The 17160-nt window shown below is 40.6% G+C and overlaps 1 protein-coding gene across 1 annotated transcript in view; it reads left to right on the top strand.

The window, feature by feature from the left end:
- The first annotated feature begins 4961 nt into the window (after positions 1-4961).
- Positions 4962-17160, top strand: part of LOC129865284 (butyrophilin subfamily 3 member A2-like) — a 31537-nt gene continuing 19338 nt past the window's right edge. Inside the window, exons 1-9 of the mRNA XM_055937943.1 lie at positions 4962-5108; positions 5250-5318; positions 7090-7440; positions 7585-7866; positions 11703-11816; positions 12105-12137; positions 15085-15105; positions 15624-15644; positions 16855-16875. Coding sequence (XP_055793918.1) covers positions 5252-5318; positions 7090-7440; positions 7585-7866; positions 11703-11816; positions 12105-12137; positions 15085-15105; positions 15624-15644; positions 16855-16875 — 910 coding nt within the window. The 5' untranslated portion in view covers positions 4962-5108; positions 5250-5251. The remainder of the gene's footprint in view (positions 5109-5249; positions 5319-7089; positions 7441-7584; positions 7867-11702; positions 11817-12104; positions 12138-15084; positions 15106-15623; positions 15645-16854; positions 16876-17160) is intronic.

Here is a 17160-nt window from a genome sequence, read left to right as displayed (position 1 = left end):
TGTCTTTAGTGGTGGGTAATGTACCTACAGTCTGTGTGTCTTTAGTGGTGGGTAATGTACCTACAGTCTGTGTGTCTTTAGTGGCGGGTAATGTACCTACAGTCTGTGTGTCTTTAGTGGTGGGTAATGTACCTACAGTCTGTGTGTCTTTAGTGGTGGGTAATGTACCTACAGTCTGTGTGTCTTTAGTGGTGGGTAATGCACCTACAGTCTGTGTGTCTTTAGTGGTGGGTAATGTACCTACAGTCTGTGTGTCTTTAGTGGTGGGCAATGTATCTACAGTCTGTGTGTCTTTAGTGGTAGGTAATGTACCTACAGTCTGTGTGTCTTTAGTGGTGGGTAATGTACCTACAGTCTGTGTGTCTTTAGTGGCGGGTAATGTACCTACAGTCTGTGTGTCTTTAGTGGTGGGTAATGTATCTACAGTCTGTGTGTCTTTAGTGGTGGGTAATGTACCTACAGTGCTCTGAAAAGTATTTGCCCCCTTTATGATTTTCTCTATTTTTGCATATTTTTTATACTGAATGTCATCAGATCTTCAACCAAAACCTAATATTATATAAAGGAAACCTGAGTTTACAAATATATATGAAAAAGTATAGTCTACTAATTTTATTTATTTAACAGTTATGCAACACCCAATTGCTCCCTTACACTCAATAACTGGTTGTGCCACCCATTAGCACTGACGACTGCAACCAAATGCTTCCTGTAGTTGTTAATCAGTCTTTCACACCGCTGTGGAGGAATTTTGGCCCACTCTCGCGTGCAGAACTGGTTTAACTCGTGACATATGTGGGTTTTGAGGAATGAACTGCTTGTTTGAAATCGTGCCACAACAAGCAGAACAATAAAATACTATATACAGTGTCAGTTCAATACCATACTATATACAGGGTCAGTTCAATACCATACTATATACAGGGTCAGTTCAATACCATACTATATACAGGGTCAGTTCAATACCATACTATATACAGGGTCAGTTCAATACCATACTATATACAGGGTCAGTACCAGTACCATACTATATACAGGGTCAGTTCAATACCATACTATATACAGAGTCAGTTCAATACCATACTATATACAGGGTCAGTTCAATACCATACTATATACAGGGTCAGTTCAATACCATACTATATACAGAGTCAGTTCAATACCATACTATATACAGGGTCAGTTCAATACCATACTATATACAGGGTCAGTTCAATACCATACTATATACAGAGTCAGTTCAATACCATACTATATACAGGGTCAGTTCAATACCATACTATATACAGGGTCAGTTCAATACCATACTATATACAGGGTCAGTTCAATACCATACTATATACAGGGTCAGTTCAATACCATACTATATACAGGGTCAGTTCAGTACCATACTATATACAGGGTCAGTTCAATACCATACTATATACAGGGTCAGTTCAATACCATACTATATACAGGGTCAGTTCCAGTACCATACTATATACAGGGTCAGTTCAATACCATACTATATACAGGGTCAGTTCAATACCATACTATATACAGGGTCAGTTCAATACCATACTATATACAGGGTCAGTTCAATACCATACAATATACAGGGTCAGTTCAATACCATACTATATACAGGGTCAGTTCAGTACCATACTATATACAGGGTCAGTTCAATACCATACTATATACAGAGTCAGTTCAATACCATACTATATACAGGGTCAGTTCAATACCATACTATATACAGGGTCAGTTCAATACCATACTATATACAGAGTCAGTTCAATACCATACTATATACAGGGTCAGTTCAATACCATACTATATACAGGGTCAGTTCAATACCATACTATATACAGAGTCAGTTCAATACCATACTATATACAGGGTCAGTTCAATACCATACTATATACAGGGTCAGTTCAATACCATACTATATACAGGGTCAGTTCAATACCATACTATATACAGGGTCAGTTCAATACCATACTATATACAGGGTCAGTTCAGTACCATACTATATACAGGGTCAGTTCCAGTACCATACTATATACAGGGTCAGTTCAATACCATACTATATACAGGGTCAGTTCCAGTACCATACTATATACAGGGTCAGTTCAATACCATACTATATACAGGGTCAGTTCAATACCATACTATATACAGGGTCAGTTCAGTACCATACTATATACAGGGTCAGTTCAATACCATACAATATACAGGGTCAGTTCAATACCATACTATATACAGGGTCAGTTCAGTACCATACTATATACAGGGTCAGTTCAATACCATACTATATACAGCGTCAGTTCAATACCATACTATATACAGGGTCAGTTCAATACTATACTATATACACGGTCAGTTCAATACCATACTATATAAGGGTCAGTTCCAGTACAATACTATAGACAGGGTCAGTTCAATACCATACTATTTACTGGGTCAGTTCAATACCATACTATATACAGGGTCCAACCAGCCAGTCAAAATGCTCTGAATGGTACAGCTGTATAACTTATTAAGGATTTGAGGGTCCATACCAAACGTTTTCAACCACCTGAGGGGGAAGAGGCACTGTCACGCCTTCTTCACAACTGTATGTGTGTGTTTGGACCATTTTAAGTCTTTAGTGATTTGGACACCAAGGAACTTGAAGCTTTCGACCTGCTCAACTGCGGCCTCGTCGATGTGGATGGCGACGTGCTCCGATCTGGTTTTCGTGCCCACCACAACACAGAGACAGCCTTAGTTAACTAGGTAAATGATCTTAGAGCCAACACAGATGTCAGTTCAACACAGAGTCAGTTCAATACCATACTATTTACAGGGTCAGTTCAATACCATACTATATTCAGGGTCCAACCAGCCAGTCAAAATGCTGGGTCTATGCTAGGTAAAGCTCCGCCTTATCTCAGCTCACTGGTCACGATAACAACACCCACACGTAGTACGCGCTCCAGCAGGTATATCTCACTGGTCATCCCCAAGCTAACACCTCCTTTGGCCGCCTTTCCTTCCAGTTCTCTGCTGCCAGTGACTGGAACGAATTGCAAAAATCGCTGAAGCTGGAGACTTATATTTCCCTCACTAACTTTAAACATCAGCTATCTGAGCAGCTAGCCGATCGCTGCAGCTGTACATAGCCCATCTGTAAATAGCCCACCCAATCTACCTACCTCATCCCCATATTGTTTTTATTTACTTCTCTGCTCTTTTGCACACCAGTATCTCTACTTGCACATCATCATCTGCTCATCTATCACTCCAGTGTTAATCTGCTAAATTGTCATTCCTTCGCTACTATGGCCCATTTATTGCCTTACCTCCTCACGCCATTTGCCCACACTGTATATAGACTTTCTTTTTTTCTATTGTGTTATTGACTGTACGTTTGTTTATCCCATGTGTAACTCTGTGTTGTTGTTTGTGTCGCTCTGCTTTGCTTTATCTTGGCCAGGTCGCAGTTGTAAATGAGAACTTGTTCTCAACTAGCCTACCTGGTTAAATAAAGGTGAAATAAAAATAAAATAAAAAGAGCCTATAGAAAGGCTTGAAAGCCTTGCGCTCCTTGGCTGTTCCTTTTAATGTACATTCAAATGGAAATGATTTAGAAGAGGTACATGAGTGTGAACGTGTGTTTGTCCGTGGTGAGATATAAACACGCAAACACTAGATTATTACACTAGATGTTTACGTTATACGTCCACCTCGACCAACCACCCTCTTTTCAGGTTTGCCTTAAGTAACCATCTGTCTTATGTAACACATCAAATCAAATCAAGTTTATTTTATATAGCCCTTCGTACATCAGCTAATATCCTGAAGTGCTGTACAGAAACCCAGCCTAAAACCCCAAACAGCAAGCAATGCAGGTGTAGAAGCACGGTGGCTGGGAAAAACTCCCTAGAAAGGCCAAAACCTAGGAAGAAACCTAGAGAGGAACCAGGCTATGAGGGGTGGCCAGTCCTCTTCTGGCTGTGCCAGGTGGAGATTATAACAGAACATGGCCAAGATGTTCAAAATGTTCATAAATGACCAGCATGGTCAAATAATAATCAGGAATAAATGTCAGTTTGCTTTTCATAGCCGATCATTAAGAGTTGAAAACAGCAGGTCTGGGACAGGTAGCACGTCCGGTGCACAGGTCAGGGTTCCATAACCACAGGCAGAACAGTTGAAACTGGAACAGCAGCAAGGCCAGGTGGACTGGGGACAGCAAGGAGTCATCATGCCTGGTCGTCCTGACGCATGGTCCTAGGGCTCAGGTCCTCCGAGAGAGAGAAAGAAAGAGAGAAGGAGAGAATTAGAGAGAGCATACTTAAATTCACACAGGACACTGGATAAGACAGGAGAAGTACTCCAGATATAACCAACTGACCCTAGCCCCCCGACACATAAACTACTGCAGCATAAATACTGGAGGCTGAGACAGGAGGGGTCAGGAGACACTGTGGCCCCATCCGATGATACCCCCGGACAGGGCCAAACAGGAAGGATATAACCCCACCAACTTTGCCAAAGCACAGCCCCCGCACCACTAGAGGGATATCTTCAACCACCAACTTACAATCCTGAGACAAGGCCGAGTTTAGCCCACAAAGATCTCCACCACAGCACAAACCAAGGGGGGGCGCCATCCCAGACAGGAAGATCACGTCAGTAACTCAACCCACTCAAGTGGGACGGCATGAAGCCATACCAAACGTAACTTATACTAATTTGAGTGTTCTGGATTTATGTTTACTAAGTTACATCTAGTCTAGTAATGTAACCTAACAGAAACATATCATACTATATGAATGGAGTGGCACAGATTTAAGTAAACTGTAATATGTTTTGCTTGGGTTATAGACCTCTCTGTGTCACGTGGTCTACACATCAGCCAGGCTTGGAATCCTCAACTAAAACTTACCCCCACAGTTCACTCTCATGTTATCTGATTCTGAGCTCACTATGCAACAGTTGTGTGCAGCAAAGCAGTTGAACAGGTTCTTGTTCCAAGGAATAGAAAGAACAAGAAGGTAGTTTGATCACATCACAATAGTTTGATCACAGAACACTAGTACATTTATCAGACTGCAGTGCCTCAACAGGACCGATTCAACCAGGTAAATGGATCAGCTAGTTGTCTTTTGAAATGTGTTATACTATGTTATCCATTGTTATTGTAGAATTAATGCTACAGTATTGCTTTCCTGGTTTCAAGTTATGTTAGTCTTTCTCTTTATGATGAATGTAATTGTCTTCAGGAATGAAGGTGGCTCAACTAGACTGTCTGTGTGTGACTCTTCTACATCTCCTACACACAGCAGGCTCTGGTACAGTAGAATACACATTTAATATCTCACTGCCTTCAGTGTGTTTGATTAATATGATCTCATTGTGTATTTAGTCACTATTGTAGTCTTAAGGGTTCTAACACAGTCTAAACAAATGGAGCCGACGGAGGTCCTTTTGCTTCTCTGTCTACATAGTTCTACTACTGTTGTCCGGTGGCTCCATTGTGTAAACTGTGGAGATCCCTTTAGAGTGCATGGCCTAAGGTGATTTCATCTCCTAGTCTCCTTTCCTTCATCTGCACTGATGTGTTTGTGATTCATATTAATATGATCTCATTGTGCCTTTAGTTAATGATGTAGTCTTAAGGTGCATAACCTAAGATGGATTCCTCTCCTAGTCTCCTTTCCTTAATCTGCACTGATGTAAAAACTAAACTAATGGTGAATGCAACTCTTCTGTAGACATCCACCATATAGTACTACTATATATACACAGTGTCTAGTACTACTATATATACTAGAGTGTATAGTACTACTATATATACTACAATGTATAGTACTACTATATATATCACAGTGTATAGTACTACTATATATATCACAGTGTATAGTACTACTATATATACTACAGTGTTTAGTACTACTGTATATACTACAGTGTAAAGTAGTATAGTACTACTATATATACTACAGTGTCTAGTACTACTATATATACTACAGTGTAAAGTAGTATAGTACTACTATATATACACAGTGTCTAGTACTACTATATATACTACAGTGTATAGTACTACTGTATATACTACAGTGTCTAGTACTACTATATATACACAGTGTCTAGTACTACTATATATACACAGTGTCTAGTACTACTATATATACACAGTGTCTAGTACTACTATATATACCACAGTGTATAGTACTACTATATATACTATAGTGTCTAGTACTACTGTATATACTACAGTGTCTAGTACTACTATATATACTACAGTGTATAGTACTACAGTGTCTAGTACTACTATATATATACTACGGTGTCTAGTACTACTATATATACACAGTGTCTAGTACTACTATATATACTACAGTGTCTAGTACTACTATATATACTACAGTGTCTAGTACTACTATATATACTACACTGTCTAGTACTACTATATATACACAGTGTCTAGTACTACTATATATACACAGTGTCTAGTACTACTATATATACTACCGTGTATAGTATTACTATATATACTACAGTGTATAGTACTACTATATATACTACAGTGTCTAGTACTACTATATATACTACAGTGTCTAGTACTACTATATATACTATAGTGTCTAGTACTACTATATATACTACAGTGTATAGTACTACTATATATACTACAGTGTATAGTACTACTGTATATACTACAATGTATAGTACTACTATATATATCACAGTGTATAGTACTACTATATATATCACATTGTATAGTACTACTATATATACTACCGTGTAAAGTAGTATAGTACTACTATATATATTACAGTGTATAGTACTACTATATATACTACAGTGTATAGTACTACTATATATACTACAGTGTATAGTACTACTATATATATCACAGTGTATAATAGTATAGTACTACTATATATACTACAGTGTAAAGTAGTATAGTACTACTATATATACTACAGTGTATAGTACTACTATATATACTACAGTGTCTAGTACTACTATATATACTACAGTGTATTTCAGATCAGTGCAGATGACAGAGGATAACGCTATAAACTATTGAAACTGTTAATCGTCTTTTCTCTTCAGAGAGGTTTGAGGTTCTTGGTCCAACTGATCCCATTGTTGCTGTAGCTGGTGATGACATCATTCTGCCCTGTTACCTCAAACCCAACATCAGTGCTGAGGACATGACAGTGGACTGGCTGAACCTGGACTTCACAGACGGTCGTGTCTATCGCTACCAAAACCACAGAATTATACGAGATGATCAGATTCCCTACTATGGAGGAAGAACTTCACTGTTTGAAGAGGAACTGTGGAGGGGAAACACCTCTTTGAAACTGACCAGCGTACAAGGCACTGATGAGGGACGTTACAAATGCTTTATTAAAGCAAAGAGCTGGTATGATGACTTCACTATTCAAGTCCTCGTTAAAGGTGAGGTTTATTTTCATGTTAATGTAATAATCTAACTACAGTACAATGACATCACCTCTTTCCTTCATATTACTGGATACAGTATGTGTCTATTTGTTCACAGCCTGTCACCAGTTAACATCCAGTCTATCTGTGTGTCTGTAGCTGTAGGATCCAAGCCAGTGGTGTCCATTGAGGGACACATAGATGGAGGGATGGGTCTGCTGTGTGAATCAGAAGGCTGGCACCCTGAGCCTGAGCTGGTGTGGCTGGACAGTAAAGGAGTCAATCTCTCTGCTGGTTCTCCTGAGATTAACAGAGATTTAAAGGGATTCTACAGAGTCAAACAACATGTCATTGTCCAGGAGACTGACACCAACCACTTTACCTGCAGAGTCCAACAGAGCCGGATCAATGAGAAGATGGAGACAGAGATTCACCTCCCTAGTGAGTAACAACATAATATTATGTAGACATGAAACACTGGAGATATTGATGTGTTAATGTCCAGTATACGTTTTATCCAAAGGCTTTAACTTCACTGCTGTCGAGACAACAATACAAAAGGATTTTTTTTCTCACCTTTATTTAACCAGGTAGGCTAGTTGAGAACAAGTTCTCATTTGCAACTGCGACCTGGCCAAGATAAAGCATAGCAGTGTTACACATGGAGTAAACAATAAACAAGTCAATAACATGGTAGAAAAAAAAGAAAAAAAAAGAGAATCTATATACAATGTGTGCAAAAGGCATGAGGTAGGCAATAAATCGAGTAATTACAATTTAGCAGATTAACACTGGAGTGATAAATCATCAGATGATCATGTGCAAGTAGAGATACTGGTGTGCAAAAGAGCAGAAAAGTAAATAAATAAAAGCAGTATGGGGGGTGAGGTAGGTAAATTGGGTGGGCTATATACCGATGGACTATGTACAGCTGCAGCGATCGGTTAGCTGCTCGGATAGCAGATGTTTAAAGTTGTTGAGGGAGATAAAAGTCTCCAACTTCAGAGATTTTTGCAATTCGTTCCAGTCGCAGGCAGCAGAGAACTGGAAAGAAAGGCATCCAAATGAGGTTTTGGCTTTAGGGATGATCAGTGAGATACACCTGCTGGAGCGCGTGCTACGGGTGGGTGTAGCCATCGTGACCAGTGAACTGAGATAAGGCGGCACTTTACCTAGAATAGCCTTGTAGATGACCTGGAGCCAGTGGGTCTGACGACGAACATGTAGCGAGGGCCAGCCGACTAGGGCATACAGGTCGCAGTGGTGGGTCGTATAAGGTGCTTTAGTAACAAAACGGATGGCACTGTGATAAACTGCATCCAGTTTGCTGAGTAGAGTATTGGAAGCTATTTTGTAGATGACATCGCCGAAGTCGAGGATCGGTAGGATAGTCAGTTTTACTAGGGTAAGTTTGGCGGCGTGAGTGAAGGAGGCTTTGTTGCGAAATAGAAAGCCGACTCTAGATTTGATTTTGGATTGGAGATGTTTGATATGAGTCTGGAAGGAGAGTTTGCAGTCTAGCCAGACACCTAGGTACTTATAGATGTCCACATATTCTAGGTCGGAACCATCCAGGGTGGTGTTGCTAGTCGGGCGTGCGGGTGCAGGCAGCGAACGGTTGAAAAGCATGCATTTGGTTTTACTAGCGTTTAAGGGGAGTTGGAGGCCAGGGAAGGAGTGTTGTATGGCATTGAAGCTCGTTTGGAGGTTAGATAGCACAGTGTCCAAGGAAGGGCCAGAAGTATACAGAATGGTGTCGTCTGCGTAGAGGTGGATCAGGGAATCGCCCGCAGCAAGAGCAACATCATTGATATATACAGAGAAAAGAGTCGGCCCGAGAATTGAACCCTGTGGTACCCCCATAGAGACTGCCAGAGGACCGGACAACATGCCCTCCGATTTGACACACTGAACTCTGTCTGCAAAGTAGTTGGTGAACCAGGCAAGGCAGTCATTAGAAAAACCGAGGCTACTGAGTCTGCCGATAAGAATATGGTGATTGACAGAGTCGAAAGCCTTGGCCAGGTCGATGAAGACGGCTGCACAGTAATGTCTTTTATCAATGGCGGTTATGATATCGTTTAGTACCTTGAGCGTGGCTGAGGTGCACCCGTGACCGGCTCAGAAACCGGATTGCACAGCGGAGAAGGTACGGTGGGATTCGAGATGGTCAGTGATCTGTTTGTTGACTTGGCTTTCGAAGACCTTAGATAGGCAGGGCAGGATGGATATAGGTCTGTAACAGTTTGGGTCCAGGGTGTCTCCCCCTTTGAAGAGGGGGATGACCGCAGCAGCTTTCCAATCCTTGGGGATCTCAGATGATACGAAGGAGAGGTTGAACAGGCTGGTAATAGGGGGTGCGACAATGGCGGCGGACAGTTTCAGAAATAGGGGGTCCAGATTGTCAAGCCCAGCTGATTTGTATGGGTCCAGGTTTTCCAGCTCTTTCAGAACATCTGCTATCTGGATATGGGTAAAGGAGAAGCTGGGGAGGCTTGGGCGAGTAGCAGCGGGGGGGGGGGCGTGGCTGTTGGCCAAGGTTGGAGTCGCCAGGAGGAAGGCATGGTCAGCCATTGAGAAATGCTTGTTGATAGTGTTTAGTATGACACACTCCACTGCTGTGTGGTAGTATTAGTACCAAACCCTGTTGTTGATGTGTAATGATGTGTGTGGTAGTATTAGTACCAAACCCTGTTGTTGATGTGTAATGATGTGTGGTAGTATTAGTACCAAACCCTGTTGTTGATGTGTAATGATGTGTGGTAGTATTAGTACCAAACCCTGTTGTTGATGTGTAATGATGTGTGGTAGTATTAGTACCAAACCCTGTTGTTGATGTGTAATGATGTGTGTGGTAGTATTAGTACCAAACCCTGTTGTGGATGTGTAATGATGTGTGGTAGTATTAGTACCAAACCCTGTTGTTGATGTGTAATGATGTGTGTGGTAGTATTAGTACCAAACCCTGTAGTTGATGTGTAATGATGTGTGTGGTAGTATTAGTACCAAACCCTGTTGTTGATGTGTAATGATGTGTGTGGTAGTATTAGTACCAAACCCTGTTGTTGATGTGTGTGGTAGTATTAGTACCAAACCCTGTTGTTGATGTGTGTGGTAGTATTAGTACCAAACCCTGTTGTTGATGTGTAATGATGTGTGGTAGTATTAGTACCAAACCCTGTTGTTGATGTGTGGTAGTATTAGTACCAAACCCTGTTGTTGATGTGTAATGATGTGTGGTAGTATTAGTACCAAACCCTGTTGTTGATGTGTAATGATGTGTGTGGTAGTATTAGTACCAAACCCTGTTGTTGATGTGTGGTAGTATTAGTACCAAACCCTGTTGTTGATGTGTAATGATGTGTGTGGTAGTATTAGTACCAAACCCTGGTGTTGATGTGTGGTAGTATTAGTACCAAACCCTGTTGTTGATGTGTAATGATGTGTGGTAGTATTAGTACCAAACCCTGTTGTTGATGTGTGTGGTAGTATTAGTACCAAACCCTGTTGTTGATGTGTAGTGATGTGTGTGGTAGTATTAGTACCAAACCCTGTTGTTGATGTGTAATGATGTGTGGTAGTATTAGTACCAAACCCTGTTGTTGATGTGTAATGATGTGTGGTAGTATTAGTACCAATCCCTGTTGTTGATGTGTAATGATGTGTGTGGTAGTATTAGTACCAAACCCTGTTGTTGATGTGTAATGATGTGTGTGGTAGTATTAGTACCAAACCCTGTTGTTGATGTGTAATGATGTGTGGTAGTATTAGTACCAAACCCTGTTGTTGATGTGTGTGGTAGTATTAGTACCAAACCCTGTTGTTGATGTGTAATGATGTGTGTGGTAGTATTAGTACCAAACCCTGTTGTTGATGTGTAATGATGTGTGTGGTAGTATTAGTACCAACCCCTGTTGTTGATGTGTAATGATGTGTGCTAGTATTAGTACCAAACCCTGTTGTTGATGTGTAATGATGTGTGGTAGTATTAGTACCAAACCCTGTTGTTGATGTGTGTGGTAGGATTAGTACCAAACCCTGTTGTTGATGTGTAATGATGTGTGGTAGTATTAGTACCAAACCCTGTTGTTGATGTGTATTGATGTGTGGTAGTATTAGTACCAAACCCTGTTGTTGATGTGTGGTAGTATTAGTACCAAACCCTGGTGTTGATGTGTAATGATGTGTGGTAGTATTAGTACCAAACCCTGTTGTTGATGTGTGTGGTAGTATTAGTACCAAACCCTGTTGTTGATGTGTAATAATGTGTGTTTTAGGTGAGTTATTTGATACAACCCCATGGAGAATATCCTCTATTGTGTTATGCTGTCTGGGAGCCGTCACTGTGATTGGGTTAGCTCTGGCTGTCTACTGCATACATAATAAGAAAGGTAATTGAGAGATGATATGAATGTTTAATTGTTAGAAATAAATGTCTGCAATGTGTTTATCCAACCGCAACACATTCACAGTGGTTGTATTCTATGGATGCAGGATATACTACACCTGCAGGTGATTAACATGTTAACACTGATGACTGATTTTAATCTGCAGGTGATTAACATGTTAACACTGATGACTGATTTTACCTGCAGGTGATTAACATGTTAAAACTGATGACTGATTTCAATCTGGAGGTGATTAACATGTTAACACTGATGACTGATTTTAATCTGCAGGTGTGATAATAGATCAACTCAAACTGCAGCGGGGTAAGTAGTGGTTTTATTGTCACCAACCCAGATGACACACTCATGACTGTAAAGATTCACTTGTCTTTTACCCTTATTGGAATGTATAGACCACCTTCCACCAAAAGTGTGTTTTTTGATCAGTGTAATAACATGCTTAGGGAATGTGATTTTGGGAAAGAGGTCATCTTAATGGGAGATTTTAATGTTAATTATGAAGACAAGTCTTGTCGAAACACTCAAATGGATCACTAATACCTTTGAGTTTACACAGCTAGTTAAAGGGCCAACCAGGGTGACTTGTTGCTCTAAAACACAGATTGATTTGGTGTTCAGTAATAAACCAGAGAGAGTGACTAAATCATTCAATATGGTTACTGGGCTATCTGATCATAATCTGACACTTATAGCCAGAAAGCTGTCTAAGAGCAGGTTTAACCTCTCTACTGTTAGAAAGCCGGATCAACTAAGAATACCTAAGAGTGAATTCAACTATTTTGAAAACGCAATTAAGGGAATTAACTGGAATGATCTCTTGTCCTATACAGATGTGGAAGCTGATAGTCAGGTTTTTCTATCCACAATCCAGACTACAATAAATAGTTTCCTAAAGAAAGCCAAGTCCAAACCTGGCCAAGAGAGCACTCTTCCTTGGCTAAATGGAGAAATCTGGAAATTGATGAAAGAACGAGATAATGCTCTAAAAACAGCCCTAAAAAACAAATTAGAGCATGACAGACGTATGTTTACCATGTTGAGAAATAAGGTGATGAAAGAAATCAGACAGGCCAAGGCAAACGTTTTTATTAACATAATTGGTGAAGCAAAGGGAAATTCTAAATTTATCTAGGAGAATCTAAAAAAGTTAACAGGGAAAGACCATAGTAACACTGCAAAAATACTAGAAATCATGGTGAATAACAATCTAACACAGGATGCAGTCGAAATAGCAATAGCCTTCAATTCCTACTTTATTGACTCTGTCAGGGTACTGACACAGAACCCCTCCACTGGTTTCTTGGGCTCCGTGCTAGTAAATGATGCTCAACCTGTCTTCATCATAAGGGAGGTTTCTGAGTCAAAGGTGGACAAGGTGATTAGCTCACTAAAGAACTCTAAAGCCAAAGATGTGTTTGGGATGGACTCTACCTTTCTTAAAAACTACAAAGAGTCACCTATTGGCCCCATTACTAAGGTCACCAACACATCTATTGGTATGGGGGTGTTTCCAAGGGTATGGAAGTCGGCCATAATAACGGCCATCTTTAAATCGGGCGACCCTGCTGACGTGAGTAACTACAGGCCCATTAGTATACTACCTGTGGTGTTGAAGGTTGTTGAAAAGTGTGTAGCAGAACAACTGATTGCCCACCTCAACAACTGCCCCTTCACATTACACTCCATGCAGTTTGGCTTCAGAGCGAAACACTCCACAGAAACGGCTAACTGCTTTCTTCTGTAAAATGTGAAGTCCAAGATGGACAAAGGCGGCATTGTTGGGGCTGTGTTTCTGAACCTAAGGAAGGCTTTTGATACTGAGATTCTCATCACAAAATTGTCCAAGTTCAACTTTCCCCCGATGCCTTGAGATGGATGAAATCATACCTTGAAGGCAGAACTCAGTGTGTCAGAGTGAGCAATGAGCTGTCGCCCACTCTTAGCTATGATGTGGGCGTGCCCCAAGGGTCAATACAGGGGCCCCCCCTGTTCAGCCTCTACATTAATGATCTGCCTTCTGTCTGTACTGGGTCTGAAGTTCAAATGTATGCAGATGATACAGTGATGTATGTGCATGCAAAGAGCAAACAACAAGCTGCGCAAGAACTCACCACTGTAATGGTCCAGGTTACAAAGTGGTTCAGTGACTTGTGTTTGCATCTCAATGTGATACAGATGCTACTGAGCCAGATGTCTATGTGTCAGGGGAGAAGCTCCAGGTGGTATCTGATTTTAAGTACCTTGGCATCATACATAGTTCCAACCTCTCTTTTAAAAAGCATGTGAAAAAGGTAATTCAAATAACCAAATTCAACCTAGCTAATTTCCGATTTCTACGAAATTGTTTGACTACAGAGGTAGCAAAACTGTACTTCTTCAAATCTATGATACTCCCCCACTTAACATACTGCTTGACTAGTTGGGCCCAAGCTTGCTGTACAACATTAAAACCTATTCAGTCTGTCTACAAACAGGCTCTCAAAGTACTTGATAGGAAGCCCAATAGCCATCATCGCTGTTACATCCTCAGAAAGCATGAGCTCCTGAGTTGGGAAAATCTTGTGCAATACACCGATGCATGTCTTATATACAAGATCCTAAATGGCCCCCCTCCTCCCCCTCCACTCAGTATTTTTGTTTAATAGAAAGCCCAAACATATGGCAGCAGATCCACAAGGTCTGCAATGAGAGGTGACTGTATAGTTCCCTTAAGGAAAAGCATCTTTAGTAAATCCGCTTTCTGTGAGAGCTTCCCATGTCTGGAATACACTGCCATCAAACACACGTAATCCACCACCTATCACACTTTCACAAAAAGCATGAAGACATGGCTAAAGGTCAATCAGATTTGTGAACATAATCCCTAGCTGTGTATTGCCGCTTTTCATGTTGTCTGTTGCTTGTGAGGTGGGGAAACACTTTGTTGCTTTTATGGATATTGTCTTGTTGCTTTTTGTTCTATGTTGTTCTTTGTTCTATGTATGCTATGTCTTGAGTGTCCTATGTTGCTCTGCGTGTCCTCACTACTCAATGATTGCCTATGTTGTAATTGTTTTTAATAACCTGCCTAGGGACTGCGGTTGAAAATTAGCCGGCTGGCTAAAACCGACTCTTTTACTGACACGTTGATTAATGTGCACTGTCCCTGTAAAAATAAAATAAACTCAAAGTCAAACTAAACAGAATGCAGCTTCTAATTAACATGTTAATGATGTTCTCACTGTCTTCCATCTACTCTACATGTTTACAGATGACCTCAATAAGGAGAAGAGTAAGTAGTGTCTTCAGATCATCACTTTGCTACAATTATGTCAACCATTTTGATCATTTTTAATTTTTGGAGCTCATTAAAGATGCTCCTCTGATGTTGGAATGATGTTATAGAACAAGATGTGTTGAGGCTGTAGAGGACCACTAGACTAGAGAGAGGTAGTCTCTGATACACCTGGATCACTGATGGACCAGTCACATTAATGTTGATGTTCTAGAACAGGATGTGTTGAGACTGTAGAGGACCACTAGACTAGAGAGAGGTAGTCTCTGATACACCTGGATCACTGATGGACCAGTCACATTTATTTAATTAAATTAAGAAGTGGTGGTAGGAATATCTTCATTGGAGAAATTGTCTCTGAGGTACACTGGACTCATTTAGGTGGTGGAACTCAGTTAGGATTTGTGACATTAGAGAAGTGATATGAGACAAGGAGTCCCAGAGAGAAACTACATCTACTAGTGTTCATGTTAATGATGTTCTCACTGTCTTCCATCTACTCTACATGTTTACAGATGACTTCATGAAGGACAAGGGTAAGTACAGTATCATTTTTGATCTGATGTTGGAACATTGACATGTAATAAGGAGTCCCAGAGAGAGAGACTACATCTTCTAGTGTTCATGTTCAAATCAAATCAAATTAAATTGGTCACATACATAGGGTTAGCAGATGTTAATGCGAGTGTAGCGAAATGCTTATGCTTCTAGTTCTAGGGTGTCAGGTAAGGTGGCGGTGATATGATCCTTGACTAGCCTCTCAAAGCACTTCATGATGACAGAAGTGAGTGCTACGGGCGTTATTCATTTAGAACAATTATCTTTGCCTTCTTGGGTACAGCAACAGTGGTAGCCATCTTGAAGCATGTGGGGACAACAGACTGGGATAGTGAACGATTGAATATGTCTGTAAACACACCAGCCAGCTGGTCTGCGAATGCTCTGAGGACGCAGCTAGGGATGCCGTCTGGGCCAGCAGCCTTGCGAGGGTTACATCAAGCGGATCTGGGGTTTAATCATTATTACAAGACTTGCAGAAGAAAGTTTCTATTGGACAAATTCAGGTATGTTTATCCCTGTTTCGCTCCGTTGGTGCTACTCTACAGAGTGCTGTTGAGGCTACTGTAGACATTTATTGCAAAACAGTGTGTTTTGATCAATTATTTGGCGACGTGAATATATGTAGTATAGTTTCATCTAAAAAGAATAACTTTTTTATTATTTCAAACGTTTTATTGCTTAAAACGTTGTTAAAACTTTAAAACTATAGTTTTGGTATCATGGATGGTCAGTCCTTGTATCCATCTCTCTGACTATGAATTTGAGAGTGATATTATTTCTCCAGCCCCTCCCTCAGCTTGTTACCAAAACAACAGTGGCTGGAATCACGCTTTGTTATTGTTTCAACTTCTGATTGGCCCTAGATGTTCCTTCTGATGTTGGAACAGTGTTATGAGACAAGGGCCGGGATTCACTTCAAGGCGAATTATAACACAGCACACTATAACAGACTTTTAAAGGTAGCTTAAGTTTGAGTCGACATGTCCAGTGTTTACCATGAATGAGATCTATGCGGATGCTGGTGGAAAATGCCTTTAAAAAGTGCATTCTCAGCTGTGAAGTGCCTTGCGGTATACTGCACATTAGATTGAATCCTGACCAAGGAGTCCCAGAGAGAGACTACATCTTCCAGTGTTCATGTTAATGATGTTCTCACTGTCTTCCATCTACTCTACATGTTTACAGATGACCTCACTGGGAAGCTAGGTAAGTAGTGCCTTCAGATTATCATCTTAATAACAACATTATGTGAACCAATGTTTCTTCTAGGGAAGTAGAACTAACATAAATGTTGACGTTCTAGAACAGGATGTGTTGAGGCTGTAGAGGACCACTAGACTAGAGAGAGGTAGTCTCTGATACACCTGGATCACTGATGGACCAGTCACATTAATGTTGATGTTATAGAACAGGATGTGTTGAGACTGTAGAGGACCACTAGACTAGAGAGAGGTAGTCTCTGATACACCTGGATCACTGATGGACCAGTCA

Source organism: Salvelinus fontinalis, chromosome 1 (assembly GCF_029448725.1).
Source record: "Salvelinus fontinalis isolate EN_2023a chromosome 1, ASM2944872v1, whole genome shotgun sequence".
NCBI lineage: Eukaryota > Metazoa > Chordata > Actinopteri > Salmoniformes > Salmonidae > Salvelinus > Salvelinus fontinalis.
This window is presented reverse-complemented; position numbering and strand designations above follow the sequence as displayed.